The sequence below is a fragment of the Schistocerca piceifrons genome, chromosome 11 (genome assembly GCF_021461385.2).
Source record: "Schistocerca piceifrons isolate TAMUIC-IGC-003096 chromosome 11, iqSchPice1.1, whole genome shotgun sequence".
Lineage (NCBI taxonomy): Eukaryota > Metazoa > Arthropoda > Insecta > Orthoptera > Acrididae > Schistocerca > Schistocerca piceifrons.
This window is the reverse complement of record NC_060148.1, coordinates 57,666,276-57,686,831: the sequence shown is the minus strand read 5'-3', so window position 1 is coordinate 57,686,831 and position 20,556 is coordinate 57,666,276. Positions and strand designations below refer to the sequence as shown.

Below are 20,556 nucleotides of genomic sequence, written 5' to 3'. Positions count from 1 at the left end.
CAAAGAACTCTACGACACTTTGCACGCATCTGTTTATATTGAATTCAGTTTTCTAGTGTAGGGTGGCAGTTAAAAACACAGAGAGCATGTCTCCGTGTGCGAATTGTGTTGCGGCATGCTTCGGTTCACCAAGGGACTGGGACACGATGGGGTACAGAGGAAGTGCGAGGGATGGAACGTTCTGCAGCAGTAAGGATAATGTTGGTGAGGTAGTCCACCTAGCCATCGCAACTGGGGAAATCTCTTTCTTTGACAGTCGCCAGGGAGGAGTAAAGCTGCCAGTCAACCTTAATAAGCTGCCATTGGGGCGTGCATGAAATGGAATAGGGATCAGGAAATGGAGAGTACACGGGAAAGGGTCAGTCGAGTAGGCGTCAGAAAGAATGGACCGCTCAAGATGATGGGCAAGCTGGGTAGTGCAAAAGGATAGGTCCAAATGGAAATAGGTGTGCGAGGAGTCAGAAAGGAAAGTGGGTGCTCCAGTGTTAAGGCAGAAGAGGTTAAGGACGTCAGCCAAGAGGGCACCTCTCCGACAGATCCTGGGAGAAACCCAAAGCGGATGATACGAATTAAAGTCACCGAGTAGCAAATACGGCGGAGGTAGCTGCGCAATAAGCTGAAGGAAGTCGGCCCTGGTGTCATCGGAGGACGGAGGTACATAAGTGGTACAGAGGGAGAAAGTCATGTGGGGAAAGGAAAGGCGAACAGTAACAGCTTGAAGACGGGTAGTCAGGGAGATGGTTTGACTATGAAGGCCATCCCATATGAGCAGCACGACACCCCCACGAGATGGAATGTTGAGCCCACAAGACTAGGGCTAGGGACCACGTGACGACACCGTCAAGCTGGATCTTCGAGTTGGTGAAAGAGTAGACCGTTTATCTTTAGTGAACTTTTTAGAGCCCTTCTAGTTAGAGGAAGACTAGGGTGCCGTCTGGCCGGAGGAACTGAGGATGTCTTGACGGGAGTACTACTCCTGACCTTTCCTTCCTGCTGGTTGTGGAGTGGGTGGCTTCGTCCCTTTAGGTGAAAGTGGCAGTTTCTTGCACAGCAGGATGGGGGACGGTTATGCTATCGTGACACTGGGTTATTTCACAACCTCAGAGCCAAATTTGAGGTCACACGCCTGCATTGCCACGTCCTTCGTGGAGCGAGGGGTAACAAGAACAGAACTGTATGTGCCAGAGAGGAGAACACAGGGTTTGCAACTCGCCAGTAACTTGTGAGCTACTGGGTAAGGCACTTTTTCCTTTACGCAAACCTCCTGAACAGCCCACTCATCTAGTGGGACGGCCGCCACTGCAGTTGATAGAGTGGGGAGGAGGAGGTGCACATTTGCCCTTGTGTGCATCCCTGCCACAGGTTACGCATTTGGCTGGGTGCCATGAAGATGTTCGAGTGTGGTTGAAACGGTGACAGTGGCAGCAGCGCATCGGATTCGGAATGTACGGCCAGAATGTGATTATTTCATAGCCTGCTTTGATCTCTGATGGCAGCATCACCCTATTAAAAGTGAGGAAAAGAGTGCGCGTGGGCACCGAGGATGAATCTACCTTTTTCATTAGACGATGGATGGCAATGACACCCTGGTCAGAGAGGTAAGATTGTATGTCAGCCTCGGGTAGACTGTCAAGCAGCCTGGTGTAAATTACCCCACGGGAAGAACTCAAAGATCTATGTGCCTCGAAACGAACAGGGTAGCCGTGGATAAGTGAGACGGCAGGCAGTTGTTGTGCTCGAGAATCAGAAGCCGACTCCAAAAGCAAAGTGCCATTCCTATACGAGAGCAGGATTTCACAGGGCCAGCAATGGCATCAACACCTTTCTGAATAAAACGGATTGAACGTGGCGAAGGACTGACCATCTTCAGTACGTGACACTACAAGGAACAGCAATGCAGCAGGAAGGGTCTTTGAATCGGGAGCCTCATTACGTTTACGTTTTGTCGATGGCAACGGAGAGGACGATTGACTCGTCGCGAGGAAATCGCGCACGATTGCCAGCATCTCTGATGGCGCGTTCCTTCCGACTGGGGGCCCTTTTCACAAGGGAGTGCACCCACCTTAGGTGATTGTTCACACCTCCTGAACACCTGATAGAGGGACCAATGGGCAATCTGGTAAGGTTACAGTTCAGGTAATCACCCCTCCCTGGACCTGGCCTGTACCACAGTTTACGCGTGAACCCTACCTGTTGACCCGGGGTTGGGAATTACGTGTTACCCACTCACCTTTTCGCTTCAAACGTGTGGGCCAGCCTTCAGAAGCGCACAGGGAGGAAGAAGAAAAAAAGAGGATCCTCAAACGCCGAAGTGGAGGAATGAGAGGAGAAGGGAAACAAAGTAAGGAAAAGAGAGCAAAAAACGAAGTTGAGTCTGTTCGCACGTCAGCAACAGAATGCAGAACATTCCCAATAATACCCTAGACATGTTCCCCAAGGGAGTGGAGAAAGAAGAGCAAGAGGATAGACATGCAGTATGGAAAGGAAAAAAATGCTGCAAAGGCTGAGGCTCCGTGGTAGCCAAGCACGAACCCACAAAAGAGTGCTGAGCCCCCCTGGGGGGATAAAAGACAGTGAGTTGTTGTTACATCATTTGTCAAGTATTATTACCACAGTCATACTGTTCGACTAATCTAGCACGTATAAATTCATCTGTAAGCTGATTTCTGCGCAGTGTGACAAGCATAACAGGACAAATTAATTTTGCTAGCATCGCCAATCAGCGATAGCTGGTGAGTTCTATTTTATACCTCAAAAGAGATGGATTTATTGTAACATTGGTATCATACCAACATTAATAATAAGCTATGATAATATGGGGTATCACACACAATTCTACACTGGATTGAGGATTTATTGCTAGAGAGGATGCAGCATATTATCTTGGACAGAGACTGATTGACAGATCTGGAAGTAACTTCACATGTGTCCCAGTAAGTTGTGTTCAAACCCTTGCTTCTCATGTTGTACATTTACAACTTCATAAACAATATAACTAGTAATCCAAGAATTCTTGTAGACTGTTCAGTTACCTATAATTAAGTACCATACGAAGATAGCTATACAAATATTGTGTTAGATTTTGGTAAGACTTCAAAGTGGTGCAAGGATTGGCAATTTGTTCTTCACAAAATGACGAAACATAGGATTCTACGACTACAACTGCCAGGTGTCCCTCGAAGGTGCTCCCACGTGCCCACGCCTTTGCAGACACAGACTTAGGCAATAAACAGGTCACTCGGCAGTATCCAAACCGATTAACTCGACACGAGATTAACGGCAGACTCACCCCTGGCGAGCACGTTGGTGGTGATCAGCACCTTCTCGATGCCTTCCCGAAAGCGGTCGAGAACCGCAATCCTCTGCTCCACTGTCAGCTCTCCCGTCAGCAGTGCCACTGCGTGGCCATCTCTGGACATCTTCTCAGACAGCCAAGACGCGATCTTCCTCGTCTGAAACATTTAAACGAATGGCTACTGTTGAAAATAGCAAGACAAACACCTTATAATGTCCAAATAGGATGTATCCAAACAACTAAACACGTTGCAGTACTGCAATTGGGGTGTAATAAACAGAGGAAGAAAATAAAATGAACGTTTAATGTGACACACTGAAACTGACACCTTTGCCGTATGGACTCACGGTGATGCTGACCTGTTAAAATTCCCGAAATCTCTAAATACCTCCTCCTATTCTGAATCCCACGCCAATTTTCCTCGACGTCGATCTCGTCCTCACCGAAGGCCAGCTACACACTTCCGTCCACATCACACCCGCTAACAAACGACAGTACTTACATTTTGACAGTTGCCATCCTTTCCGTGTCAAATGTTCTCTCCCGCGCAGCCTCGGCATTCGGCGCAAATGTATTTGTTCGGATGCAGACTCTCTACAGCAATACACTGCCACTCTCACTTCAGCCTTCACTGGACATAACTACCCAACAGCCTAGTCCAAAAGCAGATTTACCAGGCCATCACATCCCATCCTGGTACTGCTGATCCCTCCAAAAAACAACTTCGGAGCACACAACTTGTCACCCAGTATAATACTGGTCTCGAATGTATCAGTCAGCTACTTTGACAAGGCCACGATTTCCTAAAATCTTGCCCTGAAATGAGGCCCATTCTGGCAGATTTTGCCTACGACACCTAGAATCGGTTTTCGTCGCACTACCGCTCTCCACAATATTCTTGTCAGACGCTACGCTCCTTCTACACCCATCTCCCTACACTATGGCTCCTACCCTGTGACTGTCCCCAGTGCAACCTCCTGCCACCACCTATTCCAGCCCTGCAACTGGCAAAACATATACTACCAAAGAGGGAGCCACATGTGAAGTGACACGTATCATATACCAGCTGTTATGCATACACTGTTCAGCCTTTAACATTGGCATTACTATCACCCAGTCAGGTTGAATGGGCATAGGCAGAGGGTGTACACAGGCAACAAACAATATCCTGTTGCAGAGCACGCACTACAACACGACAGTCACGGCCTCTGTGCCAGTTTCACCACAAGCGCAATCTGGATTCTTCCCCCAACATGTCCTTTGTTCTTGTCACCCACCTGGCCTTAATATGCAGCAATTCCTTCTGTCTCAGCATTTATTCACAGTAACAACTTATTTCTTCACTCCATTTCTGTTTTCTACGTCCTTCATTTTCTGACTTTCCTATTTTTTGCCATCCCCCCCCCCCCCCCCCCCCTCCCTCCTACCACCTCTGTTATGTACAATGCACTTAGCTTTTCACTCTTACTACCTCAGTCCCCAAACATTCAGTCTTTCCTTCTCATCTTGTCCGGTAAATCTCCCGACTCATGGTTCTGGATGACTTTTCTAAACTGTACCCCTTTCCCTAAACCTCTCCAGTCCTTTTCCTTCACTGCTCTTCCATCCCCTTCGAATCTTCTGCCAGAAGAAGGAGCCACTGGATCTGGAAGCTTGTGAAAGTTCAATCCTTTTGTTTGTATGTTCCCTTGCTTCCACGTGGTAAGTAGATTTGTGTCTCCATTTATATTATACTATCAATAACTGATTATTTTTGTTGTTATAAAATTAAGTTTTCGTTCGTCTCGAGGTGCACGACTGCAATTCTGGTACACTCTGCAATCATTACGAACACAGTACCACACCACGCCACTAAAGGAGACAAAACAGAGTGGCACAACAGACTGATAAAGTCAGGTACTGTGGAGCAATTTGTTTTCATAAGCAGGAGACATACATGAAATGTATTCCCAACTGCGAATATGGACAACTATCAGCTGTATAATGGAATGACAACAATGAAAATGCAGACCACACCAGGAGTGGAACCAGAATTTCCCACTTACCGTGAGTAGTCACCTTATCATTAGACTATCCGAGCACAGGTGACTGATAGCATAGGGGAGTTATGTAGGAATTTTACGAAGGAGTATCAGGTAGTGATAGCGGGCGGAGCAGGGTACAGTCTTGATAGGGACCGTGAATATGATGTAGGTGGTGAACTGGTAAAGATAACTACTCAAACTGGTGGCACTAATGTGGATTTCATCCAACTTTTACAACATCATGATTCGTCTCATCTTAATGCGGCTGGAGAAGGCACTAATGGCAGAGGGCATGGGTCACATTTCAGTGGTGCCAGTTGAGTCTATCAGTAGATCAGGTTTCACTAGGCATGGCCTGCATCTCAATAGATATGGGAATGGGAGGCTGGCAAAGCTTATAGGTGACAATGTAGTGGGCAGTGGTGGGATCACTCGTGAAAAAATTCCTGTGGTAGTTGGTGAGAGTTGCACTTTTTTTAGATTGAAGTCAGCTGATATGTATACCTGCTTAAAGGAAGTCCCTCTAACTAAATGCTCACCTTCAGAGGATGTCATGTTTCCAAGTAGAGAAGGAATTAGCATATTTCATCAAAATATAAGAGGTATTGGAGATGAAGTTAGTGAACTGCTTATAGATGTTGACTCTGAAATTATTGATATATCGGAGCACCACTAAAATAATTTGACAATTCAGAGGCTCCCTTTACCAGGACACAGATGAGCTGGCTGTTTTTCAATGAGTTCCTTGTGGGGTAGGGAAGTGGCTACGTATGTAAAAAAACAGTACTCCATCTGAGTCCATAGACTTATCACGGCACTGCACGGAACAGATATTTGAATGTTGTGCAGGGCCGTTGAATTTAGTGAAACTACACTTCTAATTATTGTTGTTCATAGGTCCCCTAACGCCGAATTCACAGCATTTCTGCTCAAGCTAGAGAGGGTGCTTGATTCACTTTATAGGAAGTACAAAGTGAAATACCAGAAATTAGTTATATGTTGTGACTTCAATATAAAATATGTATATGATAGTGCAAGAAAAAGGATGCTGGTAGAAGTCCTAAATTCTTATGATCTGATGCAGACTGTGTTTTTTCCAAGTAGGGTGCAGGGCAACAGTAGCACAGCCACAGAAAATACTTTTATTCATTCTTCATTACTAGATGGACATTCTGTAAGTAAAAGGGTGAATAGCCTTTCAGACCATGATGCACAAATTTTAACACTAAAAGGCTTTTGTACTCAAACAAATGTCACATATAATTACAAATTATGTAGGAAAGTTAATCCAACGGCAATAGAGTGTTTTTTAAACCACATCAAGGAACAAGAGTGGCAGGATGTTTATAGTTCCGATAACATAGATGATGGATATAATGCTTTCCTTAACACATTTCTCATGCTCTTTGAGAGTTGCTTTCTATTAGAATGTTCTAAACGGAGTACTAGCAGTAATAGGCAGCCCAGGTGGCTGACTAGTGGAATAAGAATATCACGTAGAACAATGGGGGAAATATATCAAAATGTTAGAAGTAGTCACAATCAACCGACAGCAGGCCCATTACAAACAGCATTGTAACGTGCTTAAAAATGTTATTAGGAAGGCAAAGAGTATCTGGTATGCAAATAGAATAGCTAATTCACAGGAAAACATTAAAACCATATGGTCAGTTGTGAAGGAAGTGTCTGGTTAGCAGCACAACGTTGACAATATATAGTCAGTTCATAGTAAAAATGTATCTGTTACTGATAAATCGGATTTAACAATAATTTTCTGAGTAATGGTGGTGAATTAAATAAAAATTTAGTTTCTACAGGGAATCATACAACTTTCTTGGCAAATACCTTTCCGAGGTTGATGTCTGAAATACTCCTCTGCGATACAGACGAGGGGGAGATTGAGTCAATAATTAAATCACTGAAGACTAAGGACTCTCATAGTTATGATGGAGTGTCTAGCAGAATATTAAAGTTAGCCCTGTATTTAGCCATATTTGTAATTTTTCCTTTAAGAATGATCAGTTTCCTTAACGATTAAAGTACTCATTATAAAGCTGTTTTATAAAAGGGGAGAAAGGGATAATGTAGACAATTTTAGACCTATTTCTGTGCCATCAGTATTAGCTAAAGTTATTGAAAAGGCTGTCTATGTAAGGATAATTGATCATTTTATATCACACGATTTGCTATCAGATGTACAGTTCGGCTTTAGAAGTCATTTAACAGTTGAAAATTCTCTTTTCTCTGTGAAGTGGTGGTTGGGTTAAACAAAGGCTAGGCATATTTTTTGATGAAACTAAGGCATTCGATTGTGTTGATCACAAAATATTGCTCCAGAAGTTGGACCATTACAGAATACAGGGAGTAGCTCACAATTGGTTCAGCTGTTACTTTAGCAACAGACAGCAAAAGGTCATTATTCACAATATTGATAATGGCTGTGATGTGGGGTCTGAGTGGAGTACGGTACTGCTGCATCCATTTTCAACAAGCTACCGCTAGAATTCAAAAATATTAGCAGTAATCAACATGCTTTGTAATTGAAACTGAAGAGTTTCCTCAGGGGTCACTCCTATTCTGTTGAGGAGTTCCTTGAAAAATCGAGCCGATTCTTATGTTATACTGTTGAGTGCGTGTACTTAAACTTACGGCTTGACCTTTTTTTCAGGTTCATAAACATTTTATTTTTATGGGTTATTACTTTTATACTGTAATTTCATGTACTGACACGTTCCACGACCTCCGAGATTTGTTCCTAAATTTGGTCCTACGGAACTTCACGTGTAAATAAATAAATAAATTAAACAACTTACGGCAAGACTCAAACTTCCATATGTCGTCAATTGTGTGACTACAACCTGCACTCTTACTCCATTCATTGTGTGTATTCCTAGACAGGGAGACATTTTAATTGAAAGTTGGATAAATAGGATAACTGTGTAGTTCAGAAATATAATGCAATGTTCCTTCAGACATGCACGCAATAACCAGAAAATCCGACACAAATTTTCTTTGTCATTCCATCTTACAGCCGACAGTTGGCCATACTCTCAACTGCAAACACATTTAATGGAAATAATGGCTGTACTCACTCCAGTGCCCGTTTCGTGCATCATTTTCCTGAACAACACGTGCACTCATCCAATAAAGCCTTTCACGACTGGATGTTTCAGCTGCTGAGAATTTTTGTGGGTTGTATGGCTGTGGTCCATGGAACTCTTCAATCCCTCAGTCAGCACAAACAGGAGTACCTCCGAAGATGTCCAACGTAGCCTTGGACGAAACGTCAGGGATTGAAGAGTTCCAGGGACCACGGCCATACAACCCGGAAAAATTCTCAGTAGCTAACACAGGCACTACACTACCCAAGCAGGAGAAATGTTGTGATTTCTCAAGCGATTTGGATTTGTCTCACAGAGCTGTAAGAATCCTGCTGCTGCCGAAAATGAGTTACCGCACAACACTCTACTTTATCACAGGCTTCTACCATTTCATTTCGCCTCTTCTAGTGCCACGCTACAGTACTGTTGCAGTGCGAGGATTTCAATGTACAACAGGACTGCGGACAAACAAAAAATGTGTTATGCGATTCAAAATGACAATTATTACTTTATGACTATCCCCAATAAACTGAAGTCTCACAAAATTGGGCACATTTATCACTCGCCACAGTCGTTTATTTACAGAAGAATATGCAGTTGCAGACGAGACACCACCTGCTGCAGAGCTCACCTGACAGAAAATGATGGCCTGTCCGATAGTGACGACACCGTAGATGTTGCTGATGGCACGGTACTTCTCCTCGGCATTGCGGCAGTTGACGTAGTACTGCTTGATGTTGTCCAGGCTCTCCTCCTCGCGCTTCAGCCGGATGATCACCGGGTTACGCACAATCGCCTCTGCGAATGTCATCACGTCCTGCTCGTACGTCGCCGAGAAGAACATCATCTGGCACGACCGCTTCAGCATCCTGCACATAATTGTGTTGGCGGGGTCAGAAATGGGCACAGAATGAATGGCTCTAGCTCGAAAACAGAATAAGGTAAGAATTAAGGTAATTTTAGAACAGAGGGGGCATCTGTCATACGCCATTACAAAAACACCCTTCAGACGATGGGAGCATAATTTCTCTTGAATGAAAATCAAGCCTTCCAGCCTAAACATGAAACACTGTAATAATTATTCTGATAAAACTTAAGAGACATATAGACATTCATTTTTCTCTCCCTCTAAGAAATGGCTAGTAGTGGTACAATGTATCCTCCGCCACACACCATACACAGGCTGCTGAGTTTGTATATATGTATGTGAGTATGTAGATATAGAAACCAGCAGTCAGCAGTGGCTGATATTTGCAGCAATCATCATTCTGCAGATAAAATCCTGTGATCACGCAGATATGCAGGGGTACATCTGCAATAGTAGTAGCACAATAATCTGCCACTGCAGGGTTAGGCATAGGGCCTGTTCCGGCCTCACTATCTCATCTCAGCCTCAGTTTTCCCTTTGCTTCTCTTGCCCCACATTTTATAATCCATTGTCTTTATAGTGACGTATGAAGTACACATTCTCTCCTTTCTCTCTGTACCGCATTGCCTTTTGGGTGATTGGCTGCACCCCTGAATCTTCCTTTGTTACTTTGTTTCTAATTTTGTCTTCCCTAGTTCAGCCTGTGACAGATCCTAGAAATTTCATATCTGATGTTTGTAACTGCCGTAAATCTTTATTTCTCAGGGTCCAGCTTTATGCCCCGTATAATAAAGTACGAATTGCCATGACTGTACAAAATTTCAGTTGTTTGTCTTTCCTTTTCTTAGCAATAGGTATTCTCCCTATTGTGCCAAATATACAATGGTACGTATCAATTTTTTCTCTGTAAGCATATCTCCATCACATGGTATGTCGTATTCTAAATATTTCAAATGGGTTATCTGTTTCATCGATTTACTATTGAGATCTATTGTTTGTACTGGTTGAATACCTAAAAAGACCATAGATTTAGTTTTATTTATAAATACAGTCAGACTGTAGCTTGCACTTACCTCACTTAGTTTACGTAATGCCATTTGTAATTTATCTTTGCTATCTCGTATGGTAATTTGATCATACACAAATGACATCGCGCGATGGTGTTCTCTCTATTTTCCATACTCTGGACTGTCATCTAAGTAGATACTAAATAATTTTGGTGGCACGCTACACCCCCGTTTTACTCCTCGATTTGTTTGTATTTCAGGTTGCAATGGAGCAAATTATTACGAGTTGTTGTCCTGAGTTGAAAGCGTAGCTTGCCACAGAGTCGGGAGGAGAGCAGCTGTGTGGTTCTCACGCTGGCCACTGGGTCGAGCAAGCTGTGTACTTGATTAATGCTGGGTGCAATTTGTTACACATACTTTCTATGAATCTGAAAAACTACCATATAAATTTTTTTCCTAAAATACCCAATAATCATGCTGGCATTGGGAAACCGCGTTAGGGACTGCAATGTATTCACCTATAGTATCAATTGAAACTACAACGAAGAGGACAGTATCATATAATATAATTTTCTGGAATTTTCTTCGGTTTCGTTACCAGAGACTTATGATAAAATTAAAAATACACTGTAAAACTATTATTTCAGTGTGTTCTGGTTATGCGAGTGTTTTGGAGAGAAAGCGAATGAATGGAGCACATTCGTAAAGTGAGAATGTGATATTGTATTAAAATTATGTAAGTGTATGAGTGAGAAAGTTGTGCAATAGGGAAATTTGTGATGTACGTCACAGAGACCCCAATTTTGTAAAGGCAGCCAGAAGGGACACGGAGTATTAAATTTACAAGTAAATTATTTTGTGGACAGGAATTTTATTGTGTGTTTATTAAACTGTATTTAGTTTCAGAATTACTAGATTTCTAGCATAAATTACTTGTGGCAATCTGCTTGGAGGACATTAGAAATACCATGAGTATAGAAGTGCTCATGATGATCTGACTGGCTACTTAATATACGAGCCAATAGGAATTCAGCATTTCTCACGGTTTTCAGTAAGGCTTTGTGCCTCAGATCTATGACACGAGAGTTGTTATGTCGCTGATGAAGAGTGACTACAGTATTGATCATTTTTGAAAGTTTGAGTCTTGCGAGTCAGTCATTTAAGGAGATATTCACGTGTGAGCACTTCATGTCATCCAAAAATTCCATTTGATGTGCTCTGTGCAGGTAACGATAAATTATGGTGAACACTTTCTCACAAGAAGCCTACTCAACAAATATATATATCAACTCACAAGTAGTCGTGACTGACTGGTACGTTTAAAGTACCACATCATACTATATATCTTCTGGCTGCTTTTGAGTATGAACCTGTTGAGAGACAATGAGTAGCATTGCATTATTTATGTCGGGATATTAAATTGACTTTGTAGCCATTTTCCTTGTTTTAAAAACAATAAACCAAATAAAAGAAAATTTTAGACTTTTTTTTTCCAAACGACTCGTGCAAGGATTCTGAACGCTTGATAGTTTAACTAACTTTCAGCTACTACCGATAGACTGGAGTCATATGGCCTTTGTATGGTAAGTATTTAGTTGGTTTTTCATCAACGCTGCTTTTGTTGGCTAAACCAGCATATACCATCGCAGAGTGAAGGGTGAGACAACCTGAAGCCTATCCAGGTAGGTGGACAGATTGTTTGAAGGGTAATGACAAGCCAATGCACTACCACATTTGGTGTATTTAGCGGCCAGGAAAAGTAAAGTTCAGAGCTAAATGAACACTAATAGCAGCAGCATAAAACCTGTGTTAGAAGGACTCACATGTGTGCAGATATACTTCTGAACTGAAGAGATAGGAGGAGGATTTAAACCCAGTCCACATATTGTGAACATTATTAACGGAGGGACAGGACACAGCAGGCAGAGAGGTCAGCGAACTACAGGAATGCCAACAGCACATCGTGGAGCAGCAAGCAGTAGCAGACCAGCACAAGGAGCAGTTGGCTGCCGTGGGGTCCCAGAAACTGGACCAGTGTTGGCACCCTGTGGCAGACGGACTCACAGTAGCATCTCGGTGTACTGACAATGCGGAGAAAAAGCTAAGTAGTGTTTTTCTTCGTTTGATGTGTGAGTGTGGATAGATTTAGTTTTAATGTGTGTCAAATTGAAGACGGTTATCAAAATTCAGCATCCGATACTTATGGGTCAACTAATGAGCAAAACAAGGTGAAAGCTAATGTTAAGTTAGCACCAGGTTTTATGAAGGAAGTAATAAAAGGGACAGGATTTGAAGTTGATGAGAAAAATGTAAGTACTGCAAGTCAAGAAATAAGTAGGGAACAGACACCTGGTCTGAATGTTAAATTGGTACCATTTACTGTCACTGAAGTGAAAATAGAGCCAGCATTAGAGGCTGGTGAGCAGAAAGTTAGCATTGCAACAATGTTCCAAAACAATGGGGATATTGGCAGTATAATGAGGGGAATGAATACAAAAACAAATGAACTTCTGTCTGATGTGGATAGTAAAATAAGTGGGCTGGGTAATTAAACAAATAGTAAAATACGTGGATTAGTTTCTCAAATTAATCAGTAATTTATAGATCAGTAAGAACAGTCTGATAATAAATTGAAAAATTTTAAAGAGGAAATTCTGTAGGAAAGTGATCACAGAATTTTCTGTGATTCTGTAAAAAATGAGTTATCACAACTTAACGAAAGCGTGAGAGGACAAATATGCCATGCGTAACAAGAACATAAGAATTATATTGTCACAGTAAAAGGTGAGCTAACTACCCATATAAAGCAAGTTACTGAAGGTAATGAACATCTAGGTGAACAGTTAAGTGCTGACTTGAATAAAGTACATGCTCAAGTAGATCATGTTGATAAACAGTGTAACGAGGATCATAAATTCTGGCTATAAAATTGAGGAGGAAAGTGACAAAAAAGAACTGTTTGGAGGGCATGTGTGTGCATGAATAAATTATTTAGAAACTAACTGGTCACAATTTAGTACAGTAGTAACTGATAACCTAGCATGACATTAGACTAACAAATGTAGAACAGAAAATTACTGACAGTAGTGGTCATGTAATGATAAATGGTGTTGCAGAGTCCTCAAACTGCCTTTGTTAACCACAGATAGTTTCTGAGCTCTGATCCCAACAAGATTGTGCATCCCACAGCATTCTGGAGTGATTTTGAAGACGTGTTACCTAGGTCACGGAATGACAAAGAGAAGATAGGCTTTGTGTTATCTAATCTTATGGTAGACAAGGATGACAGCATGGAAAGTTTTAGACTTTCTTTGGGGAATACTGAGGGAAGAGAGAACAGATGGAAGTATGAAACAGCTTTTGGTCAGGTGAAAGTTTAACCCAAATAAATATACTATTATGAGGTTTGTCAGGAAGTGGTAACTATTTTGTATTACATGGCTACCAAGTTAGAAACGGAACAAATTATAATGGGATTAGAAAACGAATCACCTTTGTACTGGTGAAAGAAAGTAACTTCTGCACCCAGAGGCGACATTAACAAGCTCATTTTATACTTTAAAAAGGGTAAAGAATATTTGGAAAGAAGAGGAAAATAATAATAGAGATTATAGGACTCCAACTACGCAAAAGTGAAGTGCAAGTAAAAAGGTGCGCAAAGATCCAACATCAAAGAGGAATGTCCAGAGGACAAGGGGGGTTTTACTGGATGTAGAAATTATAGGTACATGAATGACAGTTATCAAAATCAGCAATCACTTGAGACAGCAGAACAGCATCCCAGACAGCCAAATTAATGGAATGCTATGGCTAATGGAAGAGTAGGTAATGAGGAAAACTAGCAGCAATCTGTAAGGAAGCTAGCATTTGCAGACTTCCAGAAACAGGTTAAATCCACTAGCAAAGCCCTTTGTAAGCCAGCAACCAATGAAACAACACATTAGTGGTACAGGTACTATAAACCTACCACAGGAAAGGGAGGAGATTCTGTCTGATAGTGATGGACCAGTTTCAAATGTCAAAGAAGGTGTCGGCAGAGTTCAAAATGGTTCAAATGGCTCTGAGCACTATGGGACTTAACATCTAAGGTCATCAGTCCCCTAGAACTTAGAACTACTTAAACCTAACTAAACTAAGGACATCACACAACACCCAGTCATCACGAGGCAGAGAAAATCCCTGACCCTGCCGGGAATCGAACCCGGGAACCCGGGCGCGGGAAGCGAGAATGCTACCGCACGACCACGAGCTGCGGACACCGGCAGAGTGGAAGAAAGCTCATTGAATAGTGATGCAGCAACAGAAGTAGATAAAGTTGGGGTTTTTTTTAAATTCTGACAACATAAAAGGAAGTGTTGCAGAATCTGAGAGGATTAGAGAAGGTGAATGTTTCAAGAAATGTTTTGATTTGTCACTAGTAGACAAATTAATTAAAGCTGCCACAATTAAAAAAGAAGTAGTCCTCTAAATGTGTGTGTTATTTCCGTAGAAGGAATAGGATTCAACAGACATGAGGTAGTGCGGGAATTACTGGAAGAACCAGATCCTGGAACTGTTGAAGAATCATCAGGTGGACTGATAACAGAGGTTACAGTTTTTGGTGAAAAAGTTCCTTTCTTAATTGATAGTGGTTCAGATGAACATGCAGTGTCAAAAAATTTTGTAGATGCTATTGCCAATTGGAAAGAAATAGTTATTATGCCCTCCTCAACAATAAAAATTGTAGTAGCACAGGTAAAAGTAAGAAAGCAGTAACTCATGAGGTCATGTTACCTGTAAAGATTCAGTGTGAGTAATTGTACCAGAATTTCCTGATAATTTTCAGGTTCAGTGTGGAAATGTTGCTTGGGGCACATTTTCTGCAAAAATACAAAGGGAAGATAGATTTTGGGAATAATGAAGCTGTCATTACTGTACATAGGAAGTGGCTGACTGCCATCTGCAGGAAGAAGCAGTCTCCAGCAGGTGAGCAATGTGGTGTACCTATACATTGCTGCAGGAAAAAGGAGGGTATTGTGGGATACGATGAGTATGGAGAAAGGGAGGAAATAGGTCCTGATGAAATAAGAAACATCAGGGTCCGAATGGAAGAAAAGGTAGTGGAGTTATCTAATTTGACAGAAAAGCAGAAAAATGAGATAAAACGGGTTTTAAGTAAACACAAGGATGCATTTTTGGACCGGCCATGACTAGTCAAAGATTACCAATGTTATCCAACAGTAAAAAATGATGCACACTTAAAAAAAAAAAAACACTGATTGTGGAGGCGCATAAAGAAGCAATAAGGGAAATGCTCCAGAAAATGCTTAAATGGAACATAACCAAAAGGGGCATTAGTGTATATAATAATCTATTAGTTGTGGTCCCCAAAAAAGACCTATTGGGCTTGTTTTGGATGCAAGAGCTTTGAAGAAAATAAAGTTATGAGACCAAAAATATAGATGAACTATTACAGAAAATTAACGGCATGAAATTTTTCACCTCTATGGATATAATGGCAGAAGTACAAATCCTTTCTATTTGAGGGACAATGTTACCAATGTAAAGTAGTTCCCTTTGGTTTGAATATCATTGTTTGTCCTTTCATCAGGGTGATGTCCCAAGTATTAGGTGATGAACTGTTGAAGTGAATAACTGTGTTTATGGATGATGTGTTAATTTCAACTAGCAGTTGGGTAGAACATTGCATGTTACTGGATCGAGTTTTGGAAACCACAGTAAGTGGTGGAATGAAGTTGAAATTAGACAACATTGAGAAAGAAATAAAATATTGTCAATGGAGAAGGGATAAAGCCAGATCCTGAAATAGTTGGCAGCACCTACAAATAGGAAAGTTTTAAAGATTAAAGGGAATATTCAGACTATTTGGTTTTATCAAAAATTCATGGCGTGACAATTATTCAACACAGCTTGTTTAAGAGATTTACTGAAAAAGAATGCCATGTAGGTGGACAAAGGAGTGTCAAAGACCTCTGAAGACCTTAATGCAGCTTTAATAAACAGTCAAATTTTGAATCATCCCAATTTCCCCAAGCCTTTCTGCCTAGCATCAGATGCATGTAAGTATGGTCTGGGGATGGAATTGTTTCAAACTGAAAATGAAGGAGAAGAGCAAGTCCACAAAACAATAGTGTTTGCTAGTAGATCTTTGTCACAGGCTGAGAAGAATCATGGTATATCCAAACTAGGAGTTCTCAACTTTATATTTGGGTTAAGGAAATTTCAACATTACTTATTAGGTCATAAAATAATCATATACAGTGACCACCTTTAGGCAAAATTTATGTAGAGCACCCAAGACTAACAAGGTGGGCATTGTATTTACAGAAGTCTGATATAGAAATTAAACGTATTAAGGGCTCTGAGAATGTGATAGCTGATGGATGCTTTGTTGTGTATTATAGAGGTAAACGAAGAGAAAATATAACCAACGCGAGATCATCTACATCTACATCTACATTTATACTCCGCAAGCCACCCAACGGTGTGTGGCGGAGGGCACTTTACGTGCCACTGTCATTACCTCCCTTTCCTGTTCCAGTTGCGTATGGTTCGCGGGAAGAACGACTGTCTGAAAGCCTCCGTGCGCGCTCTAATCTCTAATTTTACATTCGTGATCTCCTCGGGAGGTATAAGCAGGGGGAAGCAATATATTCGATACCTCATCCAGAAACGCACCCTCTCGAAACCTGGCGAGCAAGCTACACCGCGATGCAGAGCGCCTCTCTTGCAGAGTCTGCCACTTGAGTTTGCTAAACATCTCCGTAACACTATCACGGTTACCAAATAACCCTGTGACGAAACGCGCCGCTCTTCTTTGGATCTTCTGTATCTCTTCAGTCAACCCAATCTGGTACGGATCCCACACTGATGAGCAATACTCAAGTATAGGTCGAACGAGTGTTTTGTAAGCCGCCTCCTTTGTTGACGGACTACATTTTCTAAGCACTCTCCCAATGAATCTCAACCTGGTACCCACTTTACCAACAATTAATTTTATATGATTGTTCCACTTCAAATCGTTCCGCACGCATACTCCCAGATATTTTACAGAAGTAACTGCTACCAGTGTTTGTTCCGCTATCATATAATCATACAATAAAGGATCCTTCTTTCTATGTATTCGCAATATATTACATTTGTCTATGTTAAGGGTCAGTTGCCACTCCCTGCACCAAGTGCCTATCTGCTGCAGATCTTCCTGCATTTCGCTACAATTTTCTAATGCTGCAACTTCTCTGTATACTACAGCATCATCCGCGAAAAGCCGCATGGGACTTCCGACACTATCTACTAGGTCATTTATATATATTGTGAAAAGCGATGGTCCCATAACACTCCCCTGTGGCACGCCAGAGGTTACTTTAACGTCTATAGACGTCTCTCGATTGATAACAACATGCCGTGTTCTGTTTGCTAAAAACTCTTCAATCCAGCCACACAGCTGGTCTGATATTCCGTAGGCTTTTACTTTGTTTATCAGGCGACAATGCGGAACTGTATCGAACGCCTTCCGGAAGTCAAGGAAAATAGCATCTACCTGGGAGCCTGTACCTAATATTTTCTGGGTCTCATGAACAAATAAAGCGAGTTGGGTCTCACACGATTGCTGTTTCCGGAATCCATGTTGATTCCTACATAGTAGATTCTGGGTTTCCAAAAACGACATGATACTCGAGCAAAAAACATGTTCTAAAATTCTACAACAGATCGACGTCAGAGATATAGGTCTATAGTTTTGCGCATCTGCTCGACGACCCTTCTTGAAGACTGGGACTACCTGTGCTCTTTTCCAATCATTTGGAACCTTCCGTTCCTCTAGAGACTTGCGGTACACGGCTGTTAGAAGGGGGGCAAGTTCTTTCACGTACTCTGTGTAGAATCGAATTGGTATCCCGTCAGGTCCAGTGGACTTTCCTCTGTTGAGTGATTCCAGTTGCTTTTCTATTCCTTGGACACTTATTTCGATGTCAGCCATTTTTTCGTTTGTGCGAGGATTTAGAGAAGGAACTGCAGTGTGGTCTTCCTCTGTGAAACAGCTTTGGAAAAAGGTGTTTAGTATTTCAGCTTTATGCGTGTCATCCTCTGTTTCAATGCCATCATCAGCCCGGAGTGTCTGGATATGCTGTTTTGAGCCACTTACTGATTTAACGTAAGGCCAGAACTTCCTAGGATTTTCTGTCAAGTCGGTACATAGAATTTTACTTTCGAATTCACTGAACGCTTCACGCATAGCCCTCCTTACGCTAACTTTAACATCGTTTAGCTTCTGTTTGTCTGAGAGGTTTTGGCTGCATTTAAACTTAGTGTGAAGCTCTCTTTGCTTTCGCAGTAGTTTCCTAACTTTGCTGTTGTACCACGGTGGGTTTTTCCCATCCCTCACAGTTTTACTCGGCACGTACCTGTCTAAAACGCATTTTACGATTGCCTTGAACTTTTTCCATAAACACTCAACATTGTCAATGTCGGAACAGAAATTTTCGTTTTGATCTGTTAGGTAGTCTGAAATCTGCCTTCTATTACTCTTGCTAAACAGATAAACCTTCCTCCCTTTTTTTATATTCCTACTAACTTCCATATTCAGGGATGCTGCAACGGCCTTATGATCACTGATTCCCTGTTCTGTACATACAGAGTCGAAAAGTTCGGGTCTGATTGTTATCAGTAGGTCCAAGATGTTATCTCCACGAGTCGGTTCTCTGTTTAATTGCTCGAGGTAATTTTCAGATAGTGCACTCAGTATAATGTCACTCGATGCTCTGTCCCTACCACCCGTCCTAAACAACTGAGTGTCCCAGTCTATATCTGGTACATTGAAATCTCCACCTAAGACTATAACATGCTGAGAAAATTTATGTGAAATGTATTCCAAATTTTCTCTCAGTTGTTCTGCCACTAATGCTGCTGAGTCGGGAGGTCGGTAAAAGGAGCCAATTATTAACCTAGTTCGGTTGTTGAGTGTAACCTCCACCCATAATAATTCACAGGAACTATGCACTTCTATTTCACTACAGGATAAACTACTACTAACAGCGACGAACACTCCACCACCGGTTGCATGCAATCTATCCTTTCTAAACACCGTCTGTGTACCTTTGTAAAAATTTCGGCAGAATTTATCTCTGGCTTCAACCAGCTTTCTGTACCTATAACTATTTCGGCTTCGGTGCTTTCTATCAGCGCTTGAAGTTCCGGTACTTTACCAACGCAGCTTCGACAGAGGATGCCCACATTTTTAATATAACAATCCACACTGAAGAGGAGGGACAACTGAAGAGAACTTGTAAAGACATTAGGAGAGAATAAAACCAAGATGATACGCTGAAATTACTTAAAAGCACATTAGGCCATCAAAATTTTCCAAAATTAGCAGCATATTACAGATTGCATCAAGGTGTACTATTTACTCAAAGAAAGATATTAAGGACTGGCAACTTTGCTTTCCAGAGCAACATGTTGATTTATTAACAGACTATATGCATCAACAATATGGCCATTATGGGGACAGAAAATGCATTCAAAAATTGAGTGAGAAGTGTTTGGCCAACTGCCTGCTTCAGGAAGGGGGAGGGGGGGGGGTGGTAGGTGTTGTGAGTACATATTTTTACTAGTCGATGGGCTCACTAAGTATGTTACATTTTACCCGGATGAAAGACAAATCCCAGAGTAATGGTAATAAACTGGAAAAAGGACTATTTTGTGACCATTGGTGTACCAAAGGCAACAATGGCCCACAATTTGTATCTAAGGGTTTGAAAAGTATCTGAGAAATAGAAATATTGAACATATAAAAGATTTCTGTGTATTTCCCTCGAGGTAATATGTGTGAACGAACAATGAAAGAGCTTAATCAACTTTGCAGGATATACTGTCATAAGAAGCACTCAGCTTGGGCCAACTATCTTTGATATTTTGAAGACGTGATTAATCACTTACAAGCATGAAGCCATTGGATTTCCACCAGTCGAATTGCTGTGCGGGATTAGACCTAATAATTTATTATTCAAGCTGTTGGAATTCCCTAAACTAACAGAAGTGGCTATGGAGCACAAAAAGAAAATAGCAAAATAGAAAGAAGGCTTTGCATAGAAACAGAAGACATGATACTAGGGCCCCTCTCACAAGTTTTCAGATTGGAGACTTGGTACTGGTTACAATTATGGAAAAGTCAAAAAAACTATCTGCGGAAACCAAGAAATTCACAGACGAATGTCTGAGCTCCTTCATAATAGTGAACAAGCCTCAAGTGAAGGCCTATACG

The 20,556-nt window shown here is 41.6% G+C and overlaps 1 protein-coding gene across 1 annotated transcript in view; it reads right to left on the bottom strand.

Annotated features, from left to right (window-relative positions):
- Window positions 1–20,556, bottom strand: part of LOC124719991 (DEAD-box helicase Dbp80-like) — a 149,325-nt gene that overhangs the window by 18,049 nt on the left and 110,720 nt on the right. The window contains exons 7-8 of the mRNA XM_047245218.1: window positions 9,052–9,289; window positions 3,290–3,452 (exon numbers count right to left, since the gene is read on the bottom strand). Of these exons, the coding sequence (XP_047101174.1) occupies window positions 3,290–3,452; window positions 9,052–9,289 (401 nt within the window). The remainder of the gene's footprint in view (window positions 1–3,289; window positions 3,453–9,051; window positions 9,290–20,556) is intronic.